The following is a 20,611-nucleotide window of genomic DNA, read 5'->3' on the forward strand; positions in this document are numbered from 1 at the left end:
TTGTATAAAACAAAATTAAGATTTTACCAAGCTATTTACCCTCCTCCAAGAGGTGGGTAATTTGATTTACCGTCTCAGTTAAAAGAATCAAGATGGCCGACCAGACATAAAAAAACGCTCGATTCTCAACTCATTTTGTCGATTTTAAAGACAAATTGAAACTTCGTAAATAGAAAACTGTTCCATTACATCCATATCAATAGAAGACAGGAATTCATAGGTAAGAAATCGCCAATAACCACTGTGTGAACAAATTAATACATTAAAAATATTCCCACGAACAAATTTCATCATTCATGTACAAAAACAGTGACACAAGAAATCTGAAGTTTAAGAATGTAGTTATCTTGTTTCGCGTTTAAATAATTCCAAAATCTTTCAAAATTCAATGCAATGGTTCGAGACCAACACTTAATTGCAGGTCTCGACCTTACTTTGTTGAAATATATCCCACTTTGCACATATTTTGATTATTTTGCACATAAATATTTACAATCAAATTGAACCGCCTGTAAACATTGAACAATAAATGACAGCTATGACGTCATTTTCTATGAAAAATACCTCAGTCTATAGTCTATTTCTACAGTTTTCTTTTATATAGAGGCACACAATGAAGCGATTGCTAACCAAATACTGTAAACTGCATTGATAATATAAAAGTATACTGTATATTTGACAAAAACAACAGCTGTGGTATGACAACATACCCATGTATGATATTTTGAGTTTGTTATATAAATTATACTATTACATATACAGTTAGTACAGTTCCGTGATAAACATGTTTATGTTCAGTTGTACACAACCATTTCATATTTGTGATAATGAATAAAAATAATTATTTTAGGCTTTTCATCAGCGAAAGCCAGCAGAGCCAGTGTGATGTTAGAACATATAAAAGACACATGATTAAAGACACCAAGAGCAGTGAGGTAATAATTAGATGGTTTTTTTCTTCTGTAAATTATCAGAATACTGTCATTTTAGTGAAAGCAAAATATTAATAACTGGTTTGTTTATTGTGAAAGCAATCATCTCTTACCGACGCTTTTGTTAACTTACCTTTCAAATTTATAGAAACATTGGTCTCTAGGGAACGGCGTCACCCCCCCCCCCCCCCCATTTAAGATATGAAGCTGATTTTCACAGACAGCATAAAATTATTATTTTAATGCGTACAAAATAATTTTGTTTTCTTTAGATTGCTATCAGTGGAGGACCAAGGTTATATGACAAATGTGCCGTCAAGAAAACATCACAAAATGAACTTCATGGAGCCGCTAGTGTATAATATGCTGTTTAACATTGCTGATTCTGGTTATTGGTATCTACATAAGAATTGACTTTGATTTTAATTTAAGACCATTTATAGTTTAATGAAAATAGAAAATAAATGTTACACTCCTTGTATATTGACTTTATGCTCCTGTAAAATGGAAATATGGTGACTATATGAGTAAGTACTTCTAACACTTAAAGTTGACATCCACAATGGGACAGCTTAGTTTTTAAATAGTTAAAAAATATTATTAAATAGTGCTGACAATAACTGAAGAGATCATGTTTCATTCTATTTTAAACAGAAACAATGATGACATAAATAAGCAGACACTAGAAATAATTTCATTAAGTTTATATACACTTTTAGTGCCAAGTTGAGGCTACTGCAAGCCTATGGGTAGGATCATAATTATACAAACATATATATATATATATATATATGCTACAAACAAGATCAAAGAAAAAGATTCAAGATCATTTGGTCATTAATAATAAACATAACTGATATACAAATGTCGCATGTAGTTTAATAATCTTATGAATTTGCAAAGTTGTTGGACGCAGCATTTAATAAATGGAATTCTTCAAGAAATGACATTTCACATAGGAGATATAGAAAAGATCAAGACTTAGTACACTTATAGTATGTGTCTGTATTGACACTAAAAGAATCAGTGGTGTTTGCTGACATATATTCTTAATTTCAGCAATAATTCAGTTTAAAATATAACAATGGACCCCCAGCTTTAATTAAGAAATACATGGTACATATTAGATTAGAGATATGAATTATTGATCACTTTAATGAGAATCAATTCTATGAAACTAAGTGCATAAATTCTATGACAAGATGAAACTGACTATAAATTCCTTAGGTGTCAGCGTGAGAAAAACGGGCGATGACATTCAAAGATATTTTTTTTTTGTATTTTATGTAAGTATCATTTATTGTAAGTTAATTTCTATTTTAAATTTATTCAGATATATTGTGTCATTATGACTTGCAATAATGTTCGCATTTTTCTGCGGTATTCGTAAACCGTTTTGTATGAAGTAAAGAGTAACATCCCTGAATTCAGAATAAACCTACCCCTTGAAGTGTTGCATGTGTTTTATTGATCAGCCACGGGAGTAGCGTATAAATACTTTTTACTGTTTTGTTGAATATTTACGATGTAACTTGTTGGACTGATTTAATGAATTTTGTCATTAAACCTGCCTTTTAGATTATTTTTTTTTATAAAAATGGAATGTGGACGCTCATTTTTTTTTATAAAAAAGATACCTCCAATCTGACAGCTGTGCGGGGAAAATGACGTCACTCAATTGCATTATGGGACATTTTGGTAAAATTTACCCTGGTAAATTTACCGCCTTGGTAATTTCTTTTATACAACGTAATTACCGCCATGGTAATATTACCACGGAATTTACCTGTGGTTTAACTTACCGAGGTAAATATTTACCATTGTTTATACAATTGGCTGCAGATGTTTAAATTACATCAATTTGCATGTCGTCCGTAATCAGACAAGGGCACGAGATCGGCTCGTTTTATACTGTGAACTAGGAAGAGGCAGTGGCGGCTCTACCGGGGGGCACATAGGGCCCGTGCCCCCCCCCCCCAAAGCAGGCCGGCAAGTAATGTTTTTGGGGGCACATCTTTATTGATTTAACTGTACAAATAAGTTGTTTTGTCACAATTTAAATTTTATATAAGCATTTGAGCAAATAAACAACCTGATTATCGAGTATATTATAGTATACGAAACGAAAAAGTCTTTTGAAAAAAATGACATCGGGGCCCGAACATTCGATAAAAAAAAATCGGCGCCGTATTTTACACAGACAGCTGATCGAAACTAGACAAAAAATGGCTGCAGTTATACGCGTAAGTTTACTGTTTTCAGAATATATCATATACCAGAAATTTAAGTTGTTTTAAACTGTTTACAAGTGCACATTATATGTTCTTAATTGCTTTTAATAATGTCATTGTGTGCCATCAAGATATGTGTGTGCATGATGTGCATTAAACAAAAGTTTAAATTCAAAACGTTACCGCTTTGAAACTTTCCATTTGGGCCTTTATTATCGTCTAGTTCTCTGAATTATGCTAGAGCCTTTGTAAATTAATACATAATAATTTATTTGAATACCTTTTTGGAATTTGTTGTCAAGTTGTTTTTACTTCAGTTAACTTAAATTTATAACAATGCCATCCGAAGTACCTACAGTATGTATCGTTGAGTGCAATCAATATACTGTAGTGTAAGTTAATATAGCACTAATTTTAAAGCTTAAATGTGTGTGTCTCAGGTGGACTAGTGGTTAACGACTTAGTCTGTTAATCCGTCGACCTTGATTCCCCAAAACGGCTTGATATCTTTGTTGTTTTTTGAAAGGTTTATCTCAGTAAATGATATCTTTTTAATTCAATTTATCTGCCAAACATTATTGACAGTGAAGACAAATGTTAATTCCATTTCATTATAGTGACAATATAGCTTAGCTCGCACTACACATACTGACACACAATACACGCGTTTTCTATACCCTAGACCTTGTACGTAAATAGTATGTATATCGTATGAATAATACAATGCATATTTATGCGAAAAACTACAGGTACCCGCCTTGGACCGGTCAGTAAAATGAAAATTTACCGGGGGTTTAAACCAGTTTAAGTGCACACACCTCACTCTTATCCCAACAATCCTAAATAAAGAAAAAAAGCAAAAGGTAAATATTATCAAAGACTACAGGGACAACCTGTTTAGAAGCACAAGAGAAAGTCCAGTTGACATTGAACAAGAGACACAATCGTATAAACACTAACTGCATAAAAACAATTGGAACGGTCATTGAAACACGAGTTCACAAGAACACAGGTCTACTGGTGGTCTAAACCATACCCTCATATTTCCCAAGACACACTACTTATCGCTAATAGAAATATGTAATCAATGTTGTTCTACCTTGTTGGCAAAACCCGTCACTGTCAGCGGTGTGTCCGTGTTTACAGGAACTGCCCTTCGTCAGAAACACAAAGAGCGTTGGCCACACACTCTTGAGTAATTGCTTGTCTCAGCCTGCGACCACCATCTGGGGTTGGTGTAATTGTAGCAGAAGTAGAAGGGGTGCTTGTTACAATGGTTGGCGCGGTGGTTTGTGTTGTAGTTTCTGCAGCAGGTAAAGAACCTGCTGGTGTTGTTGAAGAACTTGCTGATGTTGTTGAAGAACCTGCTGGTGTTGTTGAAGTTGTTGAAGAACTCGCTGGTGTTGTTGAAGAACCTGCTGGTGCCGTGGTTGTTTGCGGTGAGACGGTTGTTTCTGGTACAGTGCATTAGTCTCTGACGCATCTGGAAAGTAAAGTGATCAATTACAAACTAATAAATGGTACATGTAGATACAAAATAACCCTCTATTCATGTTTTGGTTTAGGTATTAATTCTGATTGAAACATGAACAAATCATTGACAATTATTTCCTATAAACATATGATTCTAGATCTAGATAAAAAAGGGAAATTTGTGTATTATGACGACAGTTAAAAACTTTCCATGCGCTAAATCATGGAGCAGAACATGACGAATCACTTACATTTTACAGATGTTGCTTTCACACACAAATTCAGCAGCACATGTAATTGTTCTGTTACATTGACTTTGAACTAAAAAAAAGTAATTTTCTGTGTTAGTCAAATAAATATTCTGGCAATTTACAATGTATATAAAGAAACTCTTATGCAGATTCTACCCGTTTAGACTTGTTTTTATACATGATATTATATTTCCTAAAACAGTCTAAAAGCCATATCATTTCCACCTAATACTCAATACATTGTCATATTAACTTTAAATATTTTTACAACGCTAAATCATTGTTACCCCATTACTGTGTCTGGTTTGCTCAGAAGTACCAGACAAAGCAAACTTGAACTTCTAAGCATTACATAGGATGTTATGTATATGTACATATAGAATATGAATTGGTCAACCCTGTTTAAAGTCCATACAGTCAAACCCCGTTGGCTCGAACTTCCAGGGACCGGCAAAATTACCTCGAGCCTTGGAAAATTCGACCAAAGCGGAAATGCTAACCATCAGTATAAAAAGATCGGTCCTTTACATCCAGTTCGAGCCAGTGAGGAATTCGAGCCAAGCGAGCTCGAGCCTACGGGGTTCGACTGTATTTGCTGTTCATTGTTTTTTTCTGTTGCAAGTTTATGTATACATATTTTAATGTCTTAGCGAAATAGAAAACATGAAGGGTACTACTGTTGATTTGACTTGATAGTTCACTTTACATAATTTGTGAAGTCTTCTGCGAAAATAAGTCATTAAGAAATAATCACTTATAGAAAGAAAAAAATAACCAAGACAAATTATTACAATACGAATTTAAACCAATATGTAAAATTGAGTAAGAGATTTATGAAAAAAAAAATAATTTTTTTTTAATTAACTATGGCTGTTAGGCCCGATACATAGTCAAAATGCCACTGTTACCTCCACATAATGATAACGTCATATATATATAAATATACAGAAAAAGAAATATGTACTGTAACCTTTGGCGGAAGCCCCGTAGAGCAATGCTATGGGCAGTAGAATATCCAGTAAGTCCATTTTAATCTGAAAGATAATGTTAAAACGTACTAGTTATTGAAATATTTATGATCTAAGTGCAGAAAAATTGTACAATCAAAGTCAATGATAAGAATGTTGCCCATTTAATAAATGAAGTTGCTTAAAATGTCTTAACAAAATTATATTGAATTAATATTATAACTAAACTGTGCTCATAACAATTTTCTCATTTTCAAAAATGCCTTCAACGCTACAAAGTAACACTCCCTACCTGATGTTTAGATTACATTACATCAATTTTGCATAGTGTCCCTTATCTGCTAAGTACGGAATTTGGTTAGGGTCATCGGCTGTCAATGGGTTGATATGAAACGCGATACTCGACAATACGATGAAGGCAACGCATAATCAGGACACTGCGGTTACGAAAACGGAACAGTATTTTGATGATAACCGACAGGACGAAAATGAAAACGCGCTTATAAGCCATGATGCTTATGCGGTATACTCCCTTGTTTTCACCACCATACTGTCTTATCAATAATCGTTCTGTTGCGATTTAATCATCGTATTATTGCGTTATCATTTTCGTACTGTCGCGTTATCATCACCGTACTGTCGCATTTTCATCATCGTACTGTCGCGTTATCATCACATAACTGTCGCGTTATCATCACCGTACTGTCGCGTTATCATCGTTGTACTGTCGTGTTTTCATCATCGTATTATCGTGTTATCATTTTCGTATTGTCGAGTGTTCATCATCTGTCGCGTTTTCATCATCGTACTGTCGTGTTTTGATCATCATTCTGTCGCGTCATCACCATCGTACTCTTGTGATATCATCATTGACAAAATATTTTTTTATAAAGAAATGCTAGGCAGACAGCTATAACGAAAACAAAGTGTGATGCAAAAGTTATTTTCCTTTGTCAAGGGAAAGCAGTGTGGTTCAAAATCGCTACTTATTTAAGGGCATACCTGTCCTGTCGTAAGTTTAAATGTCATGAAACACAGGTAGTTCACCTACATGGCCGTCAACGCGTCTTTTGACGATTTTTTATAATAGCGACTCAATACAGGGATACAGGGATACATAAGAAGTGTCAAAAAAAAGAAGGTATCCCTGATCGCTCAGGAACAGTTAGAAACACAGGATGCAAGTATAGCGCGTACCGCATTGATGGGCAGACATTTATTTAAACAATGCAATTACGCATCTGATACCGACTTTACGTGTGTGCAACATTTTCCGCATATCTTAACATTGTATCGAAGACCACTGACACGAATTGACTTCAAGTGTTTTTCGGGGAGTGGGTGATACATGTTTTTTTTTATTTAATCTTCAACATGTTTCCGACAACATGGCGCTCTCTTGGATTAAGACGTTTAAACGGGGTATATCATTTTATGTCACCCCTGCTTTTTCGATATTTTATAAGAACGTTTAAACACATGTTTTCCTTCATTCAAATTATGTCTTGCATCAAATTCGTCTTATGATGTATAAGAACTTTTGTAAGAGGTGTAAGAGACATCGGTTAGCATCCATCAAGTCTATATTCAGTTAACGACAATTAACACTTTTATCTGTCGTTTTGATTGATATGAATAATGTTAAAACACACTTAATATACACTTCGTTATACATGATAAAGAAGATTAACTGCTATCACTCCGACGAACTTAAAATATTTCACAGAAATTTGTGACAACATACTATATTCTAAAGAACAGGCATGTTATTAAGACTTATATCTATTCAAAGCATTGGTGGACTAAGGACGCCTGTTACTCACCTAAAGAAGTTGAGGTTAATTGTGTGATAACCTAGTAAAAATGCCCATGGAAGCAATGAAAGCTACATGAGTTTTTCAATGAAACCCTTGGAAGGTGAGGTCTAGCTGTCTGTCTAAACTCATAATTCAATGAATGTAATGTTTATATGAGATGCACTACAGCGTTAGAAAGCCAAATGAAATGGAACATAATGGCTTTGTGACAGTGGTATTATATAAAGATTGAACACGTCAAGAGGAAAATGACCTCATTATATATAACTGGTCATCACTCGTTTGTGCATCCATGATTGTTTCATTCTGAATTTCGTAAAACAGTTAAATTATGGTTATATTATTTCTGGGAACATCATTTTTTATGAAAATAAAAGCTCTTTTTATGTTTATCACATCTTCCCGTTACAATGCTTTGTTTCAAAGTCCCCGACATTCATTATCAAATGAGATTGTGATATAGTGATAAGCTTGAACTTTTTTTTATTTAACATCGACTGTAAAATAAGTTACTACAACTGTACTACAATATAGGGTAAGGGTCAGTCACTTTCGTTTGCATGATGCTTCGTGAGAGTATGGTATTGTTTTGTTGGGGAAACCGGAGCCCCAGAGGAAATCCACTTGTCCGGCTTGGTGACCGCAAAACAAACTGACAAATGCAAATAGGTTGCCTGTGGTTATAATATCTAGGTTTATAACGTAACCAACGTCGCAGAAAGGATATAGCCCAATGCATTATTTTTTCATATAAATAGTGTAATAACTACGCAAATTAAGTAACCGCATCCTAGAACAGTGTATTCATACGCGCTGAAAAAAACCGTAAATAAACAAGAAAATGCTGTTTCAAAAAAAATCCATTCGGTGTCAACAAACTCGGCTCCACGATGAAGCGAATGATGGATGAGGCGGTGTTTAATACAAACTCAGCCCCACGATGAAGTAAATGATGGATGAGGCAGTGTGTAATACAAACGCAACTTCATGATGAATCGAATGATGGATGAAGCGGTGTTTAATACAAACTCAGCTCCACGATGAAGCGAATGATGGATGAGGCGGTGTTTAATACAAACTCAGCTCCACGATGAAGCGAATGATGGATGAGGAGGTGTTTAATACAAACTCAGCCCCACGATGAAGTAAATGATGGATGAGGCAGTGTGTAATACAAACGCAACTTCATGATGAATCGAATGATGGATGAAGCGGTGTTTAATACAAACGCAACTCCATGATGAAGCGAATGATGGATGAGGCGGTGTTTAATACAAACTCAACCCCACGATGAAGCGAATGATGGATGAAGCAGTGTGTAATACAAACTCAACTCCACGATGAAGCGAATGATGGATGAGGCTTTGTTTAAAACAAACACAGCCCCACGATGTAGCGAATGATGGATGAGGCGGTGTTTAATACAAACAAAGCTCCACGATGGAGCGAATGATGGATGAGGCTGTGTTTAATACAAACTCAGCTCCACGATGAAGCGAATGATGGATGAGGCGGTGTGTAATACAAACTCAGCTGCTCCACGATGAAGCGAATGATGGATGAGGCGATGTTTAATACAAACTCAGCTCCACGATGAAGTGAATGATGGATGAGGCGATGTTTAATACAAACAAAGCTCCACGATGGAGCGAATGATGGATGAGGCGGTGTTTCATACAAACTCAGCTCCACGATGAAGTGAATGATGGATGAGGCGATGTTTAATACAAACTCAGCTCCACGATGAAGCGAATGATGGGTGAGGCGATGTTTAATACAAACTCAGCTCCACGATGAAGCGAATGATGGATGAGGCTGTGTGTAATACAAACTCAGCTCCACGATGAAGCGAATGATGGATGAGGCTGTGTGTAATACAAACTCAGCTCCACGATGAAGCGAATGATGGATGAGGCTGTGTTTAATACAAACTCAGCTCCACGATGAAGCGAATGATGGATGAGGCGATGTTTATTACAAACTCAGCTCCACGATGAAGCAGATGATGGGTGAGGCTGTGTGTAATACAAACTCAGCTCCACGATGAAGCGAATGATGGGTGAGGCTGTGTGTAATACAAACTCAGCTCCACGATGAAGCGAATGATGGGTGAGGCTGTGTGTAATACAAACTCAGCTCCACGATGAAGCGAATGATGGATGAGGCGGTGTTTAATACAAACTCAGCTCCACGATGAAGCGAATGATGGATGAGGCGGTGTTTAATACAAACTCAGCTCCACGATGAAGCGAATGATGGGTGAGGCTGTGTGTAATACAAACTCAGCTCCACGATGAAGCGAATGATGGGTGAGGCTGTGTGTAATACAAACTCAGCTCCACGATGAAGCGAATGATGGGTGAGGCTGTGTGTAATACAAACTCAGCTCCACGATGGAATTTCTTTTGTGCATTACGTCATCAAGTTCTGTGTACATGATACAAACAAACATGTATAATAGGTCGAAAAAAAATGATTTTGCGAGTATCAGCAGTATACGTACACGTCTTTATCCGTTTAATCTCGAATATCAATGCATTTTCATTGAGGATATCTCTGCCAAATATCTCACTATTTAAGGTGACACTCTTATTCAAAATCATTACATAAACATGTATAACAAACATAAATTTTGAGTGATAAACCTTTAACTACTAACTAAATAAAGCATTTATAGAAAATATTAATTACTGATAACAAGATTAAAACCGTGTATTTAATAGCTGAAAAGCAAAAACATATTAAATGATTGGTGAATGCTAAAAGATTTACTGTGATCTTCTATCGTCTACTGCACATTTCTTTCAAATAAAACTCGGTTTTATTCATAAGAGCAATTGTTTTCAAAGTTTATTAATCCTGTTTGGTAAATAAAAAAAAATGTTTAAAGTATGAATTACTGGGAGTAAGAGTGCATCCTCTATTTTTACGATTATTTTTTTTATCTGATTACCGTAATGTTTTGTTTAAAAGTGTAATATCTAAGCATTGAATTGTATTTGAAATACTACTTTAAGTCCTTTACGTCATTTTATTTATCATCTTATTCAGGGCTAGTTTTAGGAATCGACGTTAGATGTGGCGTAACTTATGTGCACAACCTTTTGACATTCTCCCCCATTCAGTACCGAAGTTTTAGTTTTAAATGTTGGCACGGTTGTCTGGGGGTAACCATTTTTTACAGTTTCTAGTCCGAAATGGTGGAATTCGAGTGTATTTTCATACTTTTATCTTCAATATTAACATAAAAAGTAAACTTGGAGGATTTTGGGGTGGGACGCCCCCCCCCCACCCCTTGTATTCGCTACGTTATTTACGTAATATGCTTGGCGGACGTGAAAACAGTATACATCAACAGGGAAGAAACAGCCGTTTTATATTTTTATTGCGTTCTGATAACAATTGCATAAAGATAACATGGTCATCATATCAACGAGCGGATCATTCGATACCTTTAATCATGGTTATCATGAATTGCATTTTAAGACAAATAATTGGGCTGGTAAAATTACGTAAAGTTTATGTAGTAGTACATGTAGTTTTACGAAATTAAAATTTGAATTCCATATCTGACACACCCTTTGTATTCAATGCGAATTCGTGATGTTACTATATAAGGCCGTGCGCTCGTTGATAAGGTTGCCGCTATGTGAAGGTCGAAACCAGCAAGACGGCGTCAGACATATCACCTGCAGAGAGCATGCTCTAGGTTCAGTGGGTACACGGCAAGTCTGTTATTCGGCATATAGCGTCATCAGACTGATGTATTATCATGAACCAAGAACAGCGCGCAATAAATCTACAGGAATGTGTATAACAGCCATATGCATACGTTTCCAGACATTCAGAGTATTTCTTGTTTACAAAGGAACAGCATATATTAATCCACAGATATTGCCACAGACAACCATTTGCATACGTTTATATGCATTCAGCGTACGTCTTATATACAAAGTAAAGCAACATAATGTTTTTCAGTTATTCATTGATCGTGATTATTTCATCATCATCAATAGGATGGCAGCTCCAAATGCGATCCGCGTGCTGGCCTTGTATTGGGAACCTGCTGCGTTATCTGAAACATGTCGCATTTAAAAAAACACATTAAAATGATAGGCATTTGATTTTTATAACTATGTTATTAATACACATATTATTGTATATATTCGGCATACATAGTATGTATATTATATACCATTCAGCTAAGCTTGCACTACACATATAGTTTTTATAATGTTGTACCTTGTTGGCAAAACCCGTCACCATCAGCGGTGTGTCCTTGTATACAGGAGCACTTCAACTGGCCTCCGACCATAAGACAATGAGCGTTGGCCACACACTCATCTGTAGATGTTTGTCTCTTTCTCCGTCCACTACCACCAGTTGGTGCTGTCGTTGCAGGAATAGAAACAGTAGAAGGAATAGTTGTTACTGTTGTCTCGGTGGTTTGTTTTGTAGTTTCTGCAGTAGGAGAAGTTGTACCTTGAGTTGATGTAGAACCTGCTGATGCCGTTGTTGTTTGAGGTAACACAGTTGTGTGTTGTACCGTGCAAGTCTCTGACGCAGCTGAAAAGTAAAGTGATCACTAGCAAATAAAAAAATATATTTGTAAATACAAAATTACCTTCTAATAATGTTTTTTGTAACTCTGGTTGAAGCATGGATACAACAACTATTTCCAATAAGCATATACTTTTAAATGAATTAAAATCATTGTGAAATTTGTGTTTTTGACGACAGTTTGTTTGACAAAGCTAAACATGAAGAATGACTTACGTATTTTACAGATATCACTTTCACACACTAATACACCCGTACATGTAATCGTTGTGTTACATGGACTTTGAACTGAAAAAGTAAAATTATGTGTAACTTCTAAAAATCATTCTGTCAATTAAAAATGTATATATTATATTATTATATATTAAGATACTCGTATGTCATCAGATTATTCGCGTGAATAGTTGTAAGCTATAAATCGTCTTAATTATTATTTTTAAATCGCTGAATCTTTTTATCCCATGATATTTTCTAGGGCAATTATTGCAAACAGTCCCAAGTCAGAGTTCAGACTCAAATGACAAAACTGCAAAAGTATAATGTTATTGTTACTTTCTTCCTAATTTAGTTTTGTTGATGAAATTTGCAGAAATTTATTCCTTACTTTTTTTGAGTCTAGACAAGGACTTCAAACTGATTGTAATCATGGCACCAGGTTTGCTCAGAAGTATCGGACAAACCCAGTTTACCTTCTATACATTACACAGGATGATATGTAGTATGTATTGTATTAACATTGCATATGAACAAGAAAACTTTATTCAAAGTTTATATTTTCGTTTTCCTTTGCAAGTTAATGGCTACATAATCTAAAAAAATGTCTGCAAAATGGAGGACAATAGGGGATCAATTGCTAATTTTATTTCATTTTGTAATTAATATATTTTGTGACGAAGTTCTGTTAAGGTCGTTAACGAGAAAACAAAAACCTTAGTAAGTGATAGGACTACAAATCACATTTAACACAATGTGAAACATATATGTGACCCATTACATTTCAAAAATGTCATTTTTACCCAACAAGATTCACTAGCGCTCACGACGTCATATTTACGTTGATAAATAAAACAGAAGCAAGTTACCTTGGGCTGAAGCCCCGAAGAACACTATTGTCGGTAGTAGAATACACAGTAAATCCATTTTATTCTGAAAAATAATAAAATTCACTTTACTGAAATAATGTTTTAATACACACACACATACAGTTTAAGTTAATTTTTGAATGTTTCATATTTCAAACATACTTGCTTTACGTTTTTTCTAAATTAAATAAACCTGAATCAAGAGTTTTAGTTAATTAGTTCATTATACTTTACAAAACGTCCTCAACGTTACATAGTAACATTTCCTACCTGATGTCTAGATTACATCAATATTGCATGTGGTTTGTTATCAGCCAAGAACAAGGGACCGTCTCGTTTTATACCGCGAACTAAGGAAGTCTGAGGTCTTCAAAACACTTAAGAAATGATTTATAATGCCGGTGGTCGTACACTATTGGATGTTTGCAAAACAGTGAATTATGTCGCAATATGTTAATAAATTAGCTTTGTTGAATTGTTTTATTGTTAGAACGTTCAAACAAAACAACTCCCTTACCTTAATTCCACTATTAAGGAATTTGTAGGGGAATATAGTATACTAATTTACGCGACCATAAATTAGTTGCTATTTTTTCATCCCCATCAGCCGTCCTTTAATTTTATTGACTTAAATAAACATGTTGAACTGCGGTCCGCACTTGCGTATCGGTATTGTCTGGTACTGTCCGGGAACGGCATTTATTCGTACCTATGCTGTCTATGTATATCAATCAAATTTAAGAAAGGAAAATAGCTTCGATATTGTTCGTGGTTAGCCCAAACGCAGGTAAATATGGTCCCTTATGCAAAAAGAAAGGGTATTAACACATATTCAACGGTAAAATAGTCATCAAAGAATCAAAAGATGTCAACCCCGCCCCCATTAAATTTCTTTTCGATGAAAATCAAGCAATTAATCTATATTGACCTAATTTATTGGTTTTATTAAATGTAGATATGTTATATACTGTATATATGTTTTAGCGAGATGCTGTAAACTATATAATAACATAGTTTTTTGCTACCAGATATGAGTCGCAATTTGATTAGCAATACTATATTTATAGTCATGCATTTTTATCATGAAATGTTTACCTATGTATTGATGAGACTGGAATAAACTATGAACCACTCAATAAGGAGTGTTTGCAGAGGTGTGAATCATGTTGTCAGATGCCTATCAATAAGAGTAGTTGAATTGGACCCCTTTGTTTGTACTACCCCACGTTATGACATTGTTTTAGTCTCGGTGAAAGTCAAAAAATATTTTTTGAAGGTAACCATCAAGTTGTTTAACTTGACTTTGTTTTAAATATGGCCTCCTTAAAAATACTTGTGGACCAATGCAACACAAAAACGAACGTTTAAACACATTTGCCAAGACATATCATAATATAATCTTCAACAAACTATTTAGGTAAGACCCCTAAACAAACAGTTTCTAAGAGTGTCGTTACAATGGAACAGTTTACCTAAACAAACCAAAAAGAATTAAGTTTCCTGGTAAGCTAAATAAATACTTGTATGATACATAAAATGTTACATATATATGTCTTGAGCAACAAACACTCAAGTATTCAGCATATGTGTTATATGCTTTCCATTATTCAAAAGAAACAGTATCATTAATTACATTGTGTAGGAACTAACCAGACCTTTTTGCGGACTTTTCGCTATTAAGTCTACCCTGTTTTGGGGATGTTCGTACATGGACCGAACTGATGTCGCTTCGAGTTGAAGATCGTATAGAGTGTTTACACAAGGAGTGAGAAATGTAAAGTTTTCAAATGTAACAGAGCAATCGGTTATTTAGGATCTCCAGTCAAGCCTCTGTGACTCTTGTTGTGGTTTTCGAATTGTATCCATCCCATTTTATTGTTTAGTGGTATAGAAGGATTTAATTTGATTACTTTAAGGTTATCGATCAATCATTAACAAAAATGCTACTGGTAAAGTTTAATTTAAGGTTATTCACCCGTCATTTATACAAGAAGTGATAAACTTGTAAAGTTTAAATTTCAAAGTAACAAGTTTTTAAGTTTCAATATTTCTATCGTTTTTACTATGTTATCTCTGAAAAAATATTAATAAAAGTGCTTTATAATCATATTTAAATTGAGTTTTATTACCTCCCTTTAATAGATTCGTCAAATTAGGGTTATTCAAAAATGTTATTCATGCGAAAAATAATATAATGGTTAAACAACATAAAAAAATAATCTTATTCCATTGTAATTTATTGTCTTCAGGTATAATCTGTCGTTAAGAATGTTAGTTTTATTTAAAAAAAAAATAAGTTTCATATTAAGCATTTTTTCGAACTTGATTTATTTATTAATTCTATCGTTAATTAGTGTCGATACTCAAACCCATTTTATTCTTTATAAAAGGCCACCGGCCAAAACACAGTTTACATTAACCCCATGAACAAGTTTTATGAACGTAATTCTGACAAAATACACACATACACACATAAATGTACAAAATATAGAATGATTGTTATCTGTAAAAAGGATGTACAAGGTATAATATAATGCGATGTTATCCGTTGAAAGTAAACAAATTTTAAAGTTAATTTTTAAATAATTTAAATTTTAATTTTCAGATATATGAGTTATGATACACTTTTGTTAAGGAAGATGTCAGTTTTTCAAGAGATTAAGTTTCACATTTAGCATTTCGCAACATTGATGTTTTTGCTTATTCAATTGTAAATTATTAGTGTCAGTTTGTTCACATTCTCAACAAGGTTATCGTTGTGTAAAGGTTAGGAGATAACCACTGTCTCAGTCGAGTGTTTTGTACTTTAAACCATACATTTTGTTTTGGTTGGATCTATTGCCATATCATTTATTTTGCACCATTATTGTCCACGCCAAGTCTGAACGCCTTTGTCAGTTTCCATCGAGAAAGCAATCCGGATGTATGCATTAAAACATGTCACTGGCAATCAATTAGAACTAAGTAATAAAAAGTATAAGCTAAAACACTACACTTTATTTTCGATGGAAAATGGCCGAGGTGTTCCGATTACGTGATTATACACATTCTATGCTGTGTTCCAAAAGGTCACGTGTGGCACTGCTATACATAAATGAACGGTAAAGAACCAGGGTAGCTCTAACAAGAGTAACATTTTGTGTGTGTACTTTGATCAAATAGCCTAAAATGACTAACGATCTAAAAAAGAGCACTCGCCGAATGGTCATAACCCTAGTGCGAGTACAAAAAACTAACCAATTCCCACACTCCCTTCACAGGTAGTCCAGAACCAGGGGCCTTTCAGTGACCTACGGATATTTCCTTTTTTGCATTCATTGGCCCTGTCAACTCTAATCTTATCAGATTACTTATTTCTACTCTATTTGTTTTACAATAAAAAAGACATCTTGAGCTCTCACCGACATTGGCGGATGGCATTTATTATACAAGCTGCAGTCGATGTTGCAATCCATACTTGCAGGTACATGTTTTAAATACAGGGATTGCGTGATGATAACAACGTGTTTTCATCCCAATAAGAAGTACTTTGTTTTGCAAAATGTCTGGTACTCTTAACTTACAATCGTAAATATGGATTTATTTTGATTTATTGGCCATAACCTAGGATATAAAGCCCATGGAAGCCATGTAAAAATATCTAAACTCATAATTCAATGAAGTAACATATATCTGAGATGCACTACTGTGTTAGAATGCCAAAGGAAATGGAACATAATGGCTTTGAGACGGTGGCTTAATATAAAGTAGGAACACATCAAGAGGAAAATGACCTCATTATATATAACTGGTCATCACTCCTTTGTACATCCATTATTGCTCCATTCTGAATTCGTATAACAGTTAAATTTTGGTTCCTACTTTTTCCTGGAACTTTATTTTTTACGAAAAAAAAGCTCTTTTATCACACCTTCCCGTCTCAATACATCTATTCCAAAATACCCGACATGCATTGATACATGATATTTGGATATTTTTATAAGCTAAACTTTTTAAATTTATTTTACAGAAATTGTGAAACCAATTACTTCTACATTTCAGGGTAAGGGTCAGTCACTTTCGTTGGCATGATGCTTCACGAGAGTATGGTTTTGCCTTTTGGGGGAAACCGGAGTTCCCAGAGGAAATCCACTTGTCCGGCTTGGTGACCGCAAAACAAACAAAAAACAAAAATGCTGTTTCAAATAAATCCATTCGGTGTCAACAAACTCAGCTCTACGGTGAAACGAATGATGGATGACGGTGTGTTTAATACAAACAAACGACTCTCTTATCACAGCGCCATAAAACACCGCGTCTATAAATAAATTGAATGGCAGCAATGTTCCTGCGAACCAGATTATGCAAATATCGGGACACATGAACATTGCATCAATAAACAACTATAGCCACATTCATTCAACATAAGGAAATTTCCAACATGATGTACTCTAGTTGTTTGTGTCTTGTTTATTTTCTCTGTTACTGCCATAGTCTTTTATGTTTGGTTAGTGTTAACACAGAGCTTGTGAGACACTACTTGTATGTAAACGTGCATTTGCGAACTTCTTTTGTGCAGTACGTCATCAAGTTACACATTATAGCTGCACTCTCACCGATTGAACGTTTTGTCAACTTTTTATTTTTGTCTTGGAACGAGCCAATTTTTGCGAAAATCCATGGAAACCAGTTATATAAGACTGCTGACAAAAAGTAGATCGCAGATTTTTATTTTCCGAACGAAAATATGAAAACCTATGATCTGATTTTTCTTATATCATTGGTTTGCAGATATGTACGCAAAAAAATGCTTTTTCCAAGACAAAAAATAAAAAAGTTGTAAAAATGGTATATCTGTGAGAGTGCATCTTTAAGATCGTCTCTTCAGTTTCCATCGCGAATATTTAAGATATAAAAAAACATATTTTTTTATTGAATATATCTCTGTAAAATATCAAAATATTTCATTTTTAAGAGTTTTTTTATTACCGCTGTGTTTTGTTCATAAGTGCAAAATATTTATATTGAAATAATTGAGATACTATTGTTTTTAATGTTTTTTCGAGTATCATCTCATTTACTTAATATATTTTGCGGACATGATAATGTATACATCAACAGGGAAGTAACAGCTGCTTAGAGTTTTATATTTTATTGCGAGTTGATAACAATTGCATAAAGATAACAAGGTCATCATATCAACGAGCGGATCATTCGATTCCTTAAATCATGGTTATTATGAATTGCATTTTAAAACAAATAGTTGGACTGGTAAAATTACATAAAGTTTATCTACATGTAGTTTTACGAAATTTAAATTTTGATTCCATATCTGACACACCCTTTGTATTTAATTGGAATTCTTGATGTTACTATATATGGCCGTGCGCTCGTTGATAAGGTAGCCGCTATATGAAGGTCGAAACCAGCATGACAGCGTCAGACATATCACCTGCAGAGAGCATGATCTAGGTTCAGAGTTTATACGGCAAGTCTGTTATTCGGCATAAAGCGTCATCAGACCAATGTAATATCATGAACCAAGAAAAGCGCTCAGTAAATCGACAGGTATGGTATAACAGCCATATGCATACGTTTCCAGACATTCAGAGAAGAAATTATTGTATACAAAATAGCAACATACAATAAATCAACAGAAATTCTGACAACAATGTTCATACATTTTCATACGACCAGAGAAGTACTTCTCCCACCTCAGATAAGTAGATCCATTAATTTAACCATGCTAGAAATTCTTATATTGCCCACGGGCGAAGATAAAATGCCCGTATGGAACTTCTTTTAATGGTCACCACATTGTAAATACCTCCCTTGTTGAAGACTGTCGTCTGTAGCGCATCATGGAAACCTTGTCTGGTGGCAATATTTAGAACGCGAGTTAATTATTTCTCGCTTCAAATGTCACCAGAAAACAGTTTTCACGCACCTTTCAAGAAATAATGCTTCACTTTTCTTAGAACTATTTAAAGACCGATCAGACCATTTACATACTCTGAATCACTGCGCGAATATCCATGAAAACCACGAATTATTGCATATTCGTATGCAATTATTTTCACTAAGCACAAAAGAGTTCCGGCAAAAAAATACATCTTTACTTCATTTTTTTAACTGAGGTGGGAGACAAAGCATCTACCATAGCCGCTCGTGTAAGATAGGTTCATCCCGACCCTCGCGCAGGGTGTTTTGCGGAAACGAGGTAAACCTCGTTTCCGCAAAACACCCTACTCTCGGGTCGGAATGAACCTATCTTACACTCTCGGCCATGGAAGATACTTATAGTCTTGTATACGAAGTAAAGCACTACTATTTTTGTCCGTTATTCATTGGTTACGATTATTTCATCATCATCAGTAGAATGGCAGCTCCAAATGTGATCCAAGTGCTGGCCTTGTACTGAGAACCTGCGGCGTTATCTGAAATTTGTCGCATTTAAAAACTCATTAAACTGATAGCCATTTGATGTATATAAATGTTAAAATATGAGAGATATGTTATTAATACACGTATTTCTTCTGTCCAGGATACATAGTATACATAGTATATACCATTCAGCTAAGCTAGCACTACACATACTGTTCACACGTTTGTTTGACGTAAATAAGATAAATGTACATTACTTGTGTGTATGTCTAGATACACTAATTATCGGTTGATATAATATTACATACATATATACTTATATTATCAATTAATTATATGTATTCTGGTTTACCTTGTTGGCAAGAACCATTGCTGTCAGCGGTATATCCTTGATTACAGTGACATGTCAACTGCTCTCCGTCAGGAAGGCAAAGTGCGTTGGCCACACACTCCTGTGGAGATGCTTCTCTCTTTCTTCGACCAACACTAGGTGATGCTGTTGTCGCTTCAGGAGCAGGAGTAGTTGTTTCAGTGGTTGGCGCGGCGGGTTGTGTTGTAGTGTCTGCAGCAGGTGAAGAACCTGCTTGTGCCGTCGTTGTTGTTGACGTTGCTGTTGTTGTTTTCGTCGCTGTTGTTGTTGGCGGTGCTTGGGTTGTTTGTTTTTCCGTACAATTCCCTGAAGCAGCTGGAAGTTAAATGATCGTTTGCAATGACTTACTTTTATTTGTAGAAACAAAAATACCTACATTATATTTATCTTCTAAAGATGGTTGTGTAACTGTCCCGATTCCTCACCCTTTTTATGTTAAAATGCTCTACCGACTTAGCTACCTGAACGCTTACAAACCTTCTCACCACATGTAAAGGCATCGGTACCGTGATATTCTCCCCCGAAAATTTGCCTTCGACATTGACGAACACAAGTTCTAAGGGA

General features: G+C 34.9%; 2 protein-coding genes across 3 annotated transcripts in view; both read right to left on the reverse strand.

The window, feature by feature from the left end:
* The window catches only part of LOC128218139 (integumentary mucin C.1-like), a 28,020-nt gene that overhangs the window by 4,365 nt on the left and 3,044 nt on the right, over positions 1-20,611 (reverse strand). Inside the window, exons 3-4 of one of the 2 annotated variants that reach the window (XM_052925695.1) lie at positions 20,030-20,362; positions 18,430-19,730 (exon numbers count right to left, since the gene is read on the reverse strand). In XM_052925695.1, the coding sequence (XP_052781655.1) occupies positions 19,651-19,730; positions 20,030-20,362 (413 nt within the window). In that variant the 3' untranslated portion in view covers positions 18,430-19,650. Of the gene's footprint in view, positions 1-18,429; positions 19,731-20,029; positions 20,363-20,611 lie in introns of those variants that run through there. The other variant, XM_052925696.1, reaches the window with a different exon arrangement.
* LOC128218140 (uncharacterized) lies at positions 11,041-13,666 on the reverse strand. Its single transcript, XM_052925697.1, has 5 exons — positions 13,585-13,666; positions 13,315-13,378; positions 12,449-12,520; positions 11,915-12,238; positions 11,041-11,747 (listed from the first exon to the last, which is right to left on the reverse strand). Exons 2-5 carry the CDS (start codon positions 13,370-13,372, stop codon positions 11,668-11,670), a joined length of 534 nt encoding a protein of 177 aa, XP_052781657.1. The 5' UTR covers positions 13,373-13,378; positions 13,585-13,666; the 3' UTR covers positions 11,041-11,667.

The sequence above is a fragment of the Mya arenaria genome, chromosome 14 (assembly GCF_026914265.1).
Source record: "Mya arenaria isolate MELC-2E11 chromosome 14, ASM2691426v1".
NCBI lineage: Eukaryota > Metazoa > Mollusca > Bivalvia > Myida > Myidae > Mya > Mya arenaria.